Genomic DNA, 8,717 nt, shown 5'->3' with positions numbered 1-8,717 from the left:
ATTTATATATATATATATATATATATATATATATATATATATATATATATATATATATATATATATATTCATGACTCTATTTTATTTTACATCCAGTATGTCATTTAACAATTCCGAATCACTTCACGAGTACAATCACTCCGCTTGCACACGACAATACACACATGTGTCTACGTCCTAACAACTACGACTACCACCACAAGAACTTCAAGCAAAAAGTGGGGAAAGCGTCGTCGAGACTTCCGTCCAGCACCATTGGCGGGAAAATTCCGACCAATCGCGGAGCAGGCGAGACACGCCTCCGGCGGGAATTTTAGTTTTAATCCGGCTCTCGAGAAGTCAACACGTTTACAAGTCGCTTGTAATTGAAATAATAATTGATAATTGTAAAATATAGTGTTGGTAATTTATTGCAGCCCTTAAAGTTGTGTTGTGACATATATTTAAAAATTGGAGGAGTCCTCAAAGGAATTTGTTACTATAATAAATACTTTAACATCATTATTTTTACGAGTAAGGCTGTCAAGAATTATTATATTTTTTGTGCTCTTCCTCCAAATTTTGCATTTGGACTTTTGAAATTTGACGATAGTGCTGTGACAATGACGTCAAACAATTTTTTTCATATGTGTTAGTGAATTTAAAAAAAGTGTACTTCAAAAAAGTTTGTAAATTTGTCATGTGACAGTCAAATTTCTTATTCAGCAATTAAAATTTGACTTTAAAAATGAATTGAATCCTGAATCATTGGAAACCAGGATCGTTGGTGAACAAATTAAATGTGAAAGTGCAAAGAAACTATAATTTATATACAAAAAAATGAAAAACGGACATATCTATTACCCGATGCCATTTTGCAACATATATGTCAATCTGTCAATAAGGGTCAGACGCCATTATCTGACAAGTGTCATACACGTACAAAAGTATGAAAGATCAACAAGCTATAAACTTTGTCTATAAAGTATTTGAAATAAATACTAAAAAAAACAAAAATTTTAAAATAGACTATCCACAATAACACCAAATTTGCACAAATTTGTTCTAAATTAGTATTGACATAAACCTTGACACATGTCAATCGAGTTAATATCATAATACTTTAAATATAATTATAAAAATCATGATTCTAAAAATATACTATATTATGATTAATTAAATTAATCAAATATAAAAGTTATTATCATTAACTAAAATGGTGTCAGTGTCAATAAGTGACACCTAGTATGCCATACATGTCAATAGTGTCAGTTAATTGATACAATTTTCTAAAATATATATTAATATCAATAATTGTATTATCAATATGTCAGTAGAATTAAATAATTAATCAAATATAAAAACTAATTATCAATAATGTAATGAAATTCAATGTCAATACATGACACATCCTATGTCATACATGCCAGAAAGTGTCAATATGTCAGACGAATGTGGTGACATCGCAAAAACAAAATTTAGCCCGAAAGTTTGTGTGAAAAAGTGATTCAAAATAAAACTTTTTAGTGTATTGGTGATGAAATAATATTAAATTATTTATAAAATAAATATTTTCAATTTTTTTTTCGATTAAATATTAAAAAATTATCATGTACTTCATATAAAATTTTACAATTAAGTGAAAAATATGAGGACAATATCGTTTGCCGTCGGAAGTTTATGGTGCTAAATCCATCAATATGTCATGACACAATTCTAAATTTTGACTAAAAAAATATGACTTCAAGTTACCTACTCACATGACACAAGATGTTCTCCATCTTCTGAAATGGAGGCGCCCCTCGACATGTCCTCAAGGGCCCTCCCGGGTCCCCTCTTATCCCAAGGGGTCCCTCCGGCGCCTCCGCTGCCAACTCTCAGTTTCACCCTGGACCAAGTGTCCTCGGTCTGCGAGACTCTGGAGGAATCCGGCGACATCGAGAGATTGGCCAGGTTCCTGTGGTCTTTGCCGGTGGCCCATCCGAATATTCTGGAGTTGGACAGGTCGGAGGCTGTCTTGAGGGCCAGGGCCATCGTGGCCTTTCACAGTGGGCACTTTAGAGAGTTGTATGCGATTCTGGAGAGGCACAAATTCACTAGGGACTCCCATGGGAAGCTGCAGGCGATGTGGCTGGAGGCTCACTATCAGGTAGAATATATTTACCTATATGTAAGAAGAAATATTATTACTATGTTCATAATATTAAATAAGTAAACAGAAATTCTATTAAATTATAAGAAATAAAATTATTATATTGTTAGATTAACTTATTCATTTATGATTAGATTAAGGGGGTATTCTAGTGTAAAAATTCATATTTTTAAAGTTCAACTATCTAAGAATATGGGTACGAGAAGGTTTTTGAAAATCTGAATTATTTTCGGAGATATAGGCATTTTACGAACTCGATCACCATACTGGTTTGGCTTCAGGCAAAACTTTAAATGCGTTTTTCTCAGAACAGACTTTTTCATTACTGTTAACACGATTTCTCGAGTTTTAATCGACCGATTCACTTGAAATGTTCAGAAAGTCTTGTTTATGGACCTATCTATAGCCCGAACTAGGATTATCCCCAAATTCCAATTTTTACTATTTTTAAAAAATTCGAGAAACTCAAAAAAAAACAGTAAAAAACACTTTTTTTTTCAAACAGTCGCCAAATTGTGAAAAAAAAATTTTTACTCATCGCTAGCTCGGGCGATTGCGACATCATTGTAGATTAATCTACATAATCATTTTATTTTCTGCATTTCCCACGGCTAGGAGGGCTGAAATCATGTCAAGACTGAGGTGCCAATTTTTTGACATCACCCACTACATTATTTTTTAATTTTGTTTTGTATTTCAATTTAATAAAGACATTCATTGCTTTCTTTTACGACACTTTAAAAATGACCTAAAATTCATCGCTGTACACTAGAATACCCCATTAAGTCATTGAAACCTACAAAAACGTATAAATTATAAAAAATCGTACTTACATTACATATGCATTACGTACATACATATATTATAATTTTAAAATAAAAATTTAGTAAGAAAAGTTATAAAATTCTGAATATTATGTAAAATACTAAAATAATCATTGCTGTTTAAAAAAACTGTTAAACATCTAATCAAATATTTTTATGAAATTTGTTTTCATAATCTCTCATACCAGACAACCCTGTCTGACTGAGATATAAAAATAATATATAAAACTTAAACTTCTCCTTCGGGAAGTTAATAAATAATAATAAAAAAAATATTAAAGTTTACAGTTTATTGCGCTGCCTGACTGAAATATGAAAATAATATATTAATAAATAATAATAAAGAAAAATATTAAAGTTTACAGTTTATAAAAATTTCTACCAGATTCAAAACTTAAATTTTCTTAAATATAAGTTGTGATTTTTTTAAATCAACGTAAATACCTAAAAATTATTATTATTATAAATAAGTTGAGATCTCATAAATTTCTGTAACTTATGGCAAAATTCAATTTATTGCAATTTAGAAAAAAATTAAAACTGTAATTATTAGTTTTAGTTTGAAGTTTCCATGTTTGAAGTTTCCATGTTTGAAGTTTCTTCTTTTCTACCCAGGAAGCAGAAAAATTAAGAGGTCGCCCTTTGGGTCCAGTCGATAAATACAGAGTCCGAAAAAAGTTTCCTCTTCCTTATTCAATCAGCGAAGGTGAACCAAAGTCGCATTGTTTTAAGGAAAGAACGAGGAACCTTTTAAGAGAATGGTAAAGATACAATTATATATTATATAAATTATTTTTATTTGATTGTTTTGTTTTATTTTCAAGGTACCTCCAGGACCCCTACCCGAACCCTACGAAGAAACGAGAGCTGGCCCAGGCGACCGGATTGACTCCGACCCAAGTCGGAAATTGGTTCAAAAATCGGAGGCAGAGGGACAGGGCGGCCGCTGCCAAAAATAGGTAAATAATAAAAAAAATTATGTCCGATTCTCTAATTATTTGTACAAAAATAGGTAGATATTAACACGTAACAGCGTATTCTGCGAGCTTTTTGAAACTTGAGGTTGTCATTAGGTGGACTGAGTTTGAGGAAACCAATGCAAGTTTGGAAAAAATTGCATTTCAGGTACTGAAAATTGTAAATGCTTGTTTTTGGATTCATAAGTATCATACATTTATACTTTGAAAGACGCAATACTGAAATGCTATATTTAGTCATTAAAAAAAAGTTGTGGTAAAAAATTGGTCAATGGGAGACACCTTATAAAAATTTCTGGTACAGTTCACAAATTCGTATTTCTAAACACCTCAAAATGCCTCAAAATCAAATTCGACATGATAAAAACATTACTGGACAATATTTTCAACATTTCGACTGATATTAAATCAGTTCTATTTACCAGGAAACACATTTGTGTTTGTCGTTCGGATAAAGAAAGGGATGAAAGGGTTGGTGGTGCATTGACCATAATTATGTTACTTCTTTATTTGCACAACAAGTCTATAAGATTTTATTAGTAGACAACCCTTGATTTAATGAAATTTCATCTTTATATATACATATATATTCTGTATACTATACTTCTTTTATATACGCCATTTGATTGAACTTTTATGTTTTTTTTTTATTTCATTTTTTTTATTTCATTAAGTAATTACAACTGTCTATAAATATGACATCTAGTAATTTTTTTGATTAATATAAATATAAAGGGCATATCAGGCCGCCCAGTGGTGGTCCTAATATTATTGATGTTAAAGAACTTTTATGTTTGATGAAAATTTTTGCGATTTTTTAATAAGGCACTATAATAATATAATGTGACAAAATAATATATTGTGACAAAATAAAAATATTGAGATGTTTACGTAAAACTAAAAAAGTGGCCGGAAGGTTACTTTCCTTGATGTTATACCAGGACATATGTTGGACTATTTGATTGAATTTGTATATTTGATAACATTTTTAATTATTCTTTAATATGAAACTATATTTTTATATCAATGCCATAATTTAGAAAATTTTATAAGCTTTTTAACCAAAAAAATAAATATAAATATAATACAAATTTTGAGATATTTGAGTCAAACTCAAAAATTCAATATATATTATTAATTTTCGACTCCCAACGCTTCGACATTTTCAAAGTTTGATTAAATTCTTTGTGATTTTTCAATATGAAGTTGATATTTCTGATACTACAGTAAATTGGAAAACTGTATAAGTTTTCTAAACATATACTGTAATATATTATGATAAAACACAAATTTTAAGATATTTGCACAAAACTAAAAAAGTATCCGACATATTATTTTTCTTTGTACCATTCGAATTTAAACGTTGTTTGTTTATTGTTTATAGTTATTATATTTTTTTATAATTATAATGCACATTATAAGATTCATTTATTAAATTGGTTGGATGTCTATATAATTTTTTTCTAAATTTCAAGTGTAAATAAAAAAGTGTCAAAGTTTTATCGTTAGTCGCAGTCAAAACAGCTTAAATCGTTCATAAACCCGTGACAGAATTAAATAATAAAAACCTAAACCCAAAATAGAGAATTCAATGGACTCGTATACAATTTCATCGGATTAAATTTGTCGATTCATCAATAACAAAATATAATGGACAGGAAAAAAAACTCTGGTGAGATGGTAAAGAAAAGATTCAAGATGTTCTTTTCCTCCAACCCTCAGTGTACATTATACCATCATCATCATCCATCATTTTACACAATTAATTCATCCAACGTGTTAATTACAACAATTATTAATTGTCGCTAAAGTGGCCCCATTTAAGTCTTTCTAACTATAAGTGCATCTAACAATCCATTACCATTACCATTATTATTATTACCATTGTTGTGTACATTGTTACTTTGTGCAAAAGTGCAAACGGATATTGCAAATGCTGCAAAAATTTCTGCAAAGTCATCAAATTGACGCCAGACGAGCCACTTTTGCAGCCGAACAATTTATTCGAATGATTTTGTGGAAAAAATGAAAAAAATAAAAAAGACAATGGATAAAAGCATGAATATTTTAGAGAAAATAAATAGATGTCCTAAGCATAATAACAATATTGAAGTAAGCGTATATTAGGTATATAAGTTTATAAATGTCCCTATATATATATATATATATATATATATATATATATATATATATATATTGAAATATGTGAGTTTGGTGTTGATATATATTTTGATGAGTTATTTAGAATCGGGCAGTAACACCAAGTTAAAATTTGGCTTAATTTGGATAAATAAAGTATTTCAAAACTACTTTAGTTTTTTTACTTGGTGTTACTGCCCGATTCTAAATAACTCATCAAAATATATATATATATATATATATATATATATATATATATATATATATAGACTTTTATACGAGTTTCTATTATTGGTAGAGATTATTGCCGCCCTATTTGGTACCGAATTTGTTGGAAGGGCCCCTTTTCCCAGGGCGGACACATTATCGCAGTTAGGGGCCACCGACGACTTTTTACAATTGACTAAGCCCATGCCATATGCCATATTTGTAAATACACACACAATAAAATATTGATCCTATTTATATATAGTACTACCCATATTAAAAAAAATATTCAAATCTATAAAATTCCTGCCATGTATTTGTATGATAATTTTAAAATTTTGGAGAAATATTCCTATTATTTGGAGAATTATTCCATTAATTATATTATTCCTAGTCCCTCCCTGTGCCCCCATACGGGTTCTTAGAATATTATTGAATCTCATTTTCTTTTTTCTTTTGAGTTTATTATTTTTATTTTTGATTCGGTGAAGAGTTTCGTTTACATCTGTCATATTGGCGCCGGATTATGAAATCTTTAGCTCTCCGAGTATTATTTTGTCAGTCGATACGATCCGATTTCCTTCAAGTCCCTTCAAGTCCTTTTTTAGTTTTGATCAAGATTGGAGGTTGAAAATATATTTAACACTCGCAGCAAACATTTATTTAGACCTCATTCCTGAAAAACTTCTTCTGTCGGGTACTTCAACATTCAATTTTCTGGTAAGTCGTTCATCATCAGAGCCATTTTTTATTTTACCACTTGTTTCTCAATATGGTTCTGAAGACAGTAGATTTCTTTCTTTCCAATTCCTAGCAATATTTTTAAATTCAATTCTATTTCATCGTCCAGTACCAGCCTAGAGGAAGTTTATGTTGATCATCCCTAGAGTCCACACCTCTGATCTGTACGGAGTCATAATCTAATTTTTCCATTTGCTTATCAGTATAGATCTCTAAACAAATTAAGCATTCCTACATTTTGATATAATTTATCAAAGTCCTTTTCCAGATTGAGGTTGACCAGCATCCTCTTTTCCTTATCATATGCGAAAATTCTTACCTAGAAAGATTTTATCTTTTTTATACCACATTTTGAATACTCTTCTGGTGACTTTGCATAGAGTCCATGTCTCTGATCTGTATAGAGATAAACTCCAAATCTTATGTTTTTTGGCAAAACGTGAACTTTGGATATAAAATATAAAAGACTTTAAAATTTTATATGTTCCTAGTAGGCCTACGAATGGAAAAATCAACCAACAATAACAATCGACAAAAATCGATAATAAAAATTATATCCTTATTTTACCCTTTTTATTTAATTTTATGTTATTGTTCATTATTGTTACTAGATGGTAAATTAATTAGCAAATACGTATAGTAATCGACGTCAAAATTTCAGCTTTCATGCCTAATAGTTTGAAATTTCTTATTATTTATTTAGTCTTTTATTTACACATATCCTGAAGTTTTTCCAACTTGCCTTAAGACCAACTGCCACTTACACCTAGTTAAAACCTGTAATTTTTAAAAACTTCAGCAAATCCATTATACTTGGCATAAATAAAGAAAAAGCTGGTGCTTTACAAACAAAACTATTTGTTATTAAATACTAAGTCCCTTTCTAATCTACAAAATAAATCCAAAAGCTACAACTTCCATCCCTCTATACCTTCATCCCTTGACAATTTGTCAAATATTCCCACCGATGTCGACCAATGACAACATCCAAAATGCGATTATATTTTACTTCCCGAAAATATGCTCGTTATTCCCATTTGACGAAATTTAATTACTGCAACGACGACTTGCCAATAGGGCGAAAAAACTATAAGGGTGCAACTATAAGGGATATGTGATTTTTGACTTTGCGATGGCGCATAGTTATTGGAAATAGTAATAATTTGATTTTCGACTTGAGAAAGGAAAATTTTGTGCTTTTGCCAGAGAGGAAAAAATATGTTTGTGATATAATATTTATAATTTTATCATTTGTATTAAAATTCTTTAAATTTTCATTTATTTTTTACTACATTGATTTTGTTTGTTCACTTTTCAATCAAGATCAGATATTTTGAAGATGAAACGTATATAGTTCCAAAACGTTGACAATAAATAAATGATATTTTTAGGGGTTTTTATCACCATTGAATTCGTTATATAATACTCAACAAAACAATATAAATATGTAAGAAAAATATTTATACTTTTATATTTTGCATTTGGGTATTTATTTTAACCACCGATATACTTAGGGTATAGCAAATGTCTACTGTATATTTATATTTATATATATATATATATATATATATATCGTTTGTATATTAATCCGTTTGTTACAATGTGAATAAATATTTTTATAAGAAGTTTTGAAAAGACCATTGTCAAATTATGAGCAGTAGATTTTATAATGATACAAAAATAACAAATAACCATCAG

General features: G+C 29.4%; 1 protein-coding gene across 1 annotated transcript; it reads left to right on the top strand.

The window, feature by feature from the left end:
- The first annotated feature begins 1,781 nt into the window (after positions 1-1,781).
- LOC113372228 (homeobox protein SIX6-like) lies at positions 1,782-3,918 on the top strand. Its single transcript, XM_026612550.1, has 3 exons — positions 1,782-2,128; positions 3,571-3,716; positions 3,780-3,918. Exons 1-3 carry the CDS (start codon positions 1,787-1,789, stop codon positions 3,916-3,918), a joined length of 627 nt encoding a protein of 208 aa, XP_026468335.1. The 5' UTR covers positions 1,782-1,786.
- Positions 3,919-8,717: the final 4,799 nt, after the last annotated feature.

This window comes from Ctenocephalides felis, unplaced genomic scaffold (assembly GCF_003426905.1).
Source record: "Ctenocephalides felis isolate EL2017-DRISC unplaced genomic scaffold, ASM342690v1 CF-g0.4_SCAFFOLD_01604, whole genome shotgun sequence".
Classification (NCBI taxonomy): Eukaryota; Metazoa; Arthropoda; class Insecta; order Siphonaptera; family Pulicidae; genus Ctenocephalides; species Ctenocephalides felis.
The sequence above is the reverse complement of the archived record's forward strand: the minus strand, read 5'-3'. Positions and strand labels throughout refer to the sequence as shown.

What these genes read in the sequence shown, in the direction of transcription:
- LOC113372228 (XM_026612550.1), top strand. Translation starts at nt 1,787, where the DNA reads ATGTCCTCAAGGGCCCTCCCGGGTCCCCTCTTATCCCAAGGGGTCCCT. An exon ending in GGCTGGAGGCTCACTATCAG is followed by an intron (nt 2,129 to 3,570) that starts GTAGAATATATT and finishes TTTTCTACCCAG; the next exon opens with GAAGCAGAAAAATTAAGAGG. An exon ending in AGGAACCTTTTAAGAGAATG is followed by an intron (nt 3,717 to 3,779) that starts GTAAAGATACAA and finishes TTTATTTTCAAG; the next exon opens with GTACCTCCAGGACCCCTACC.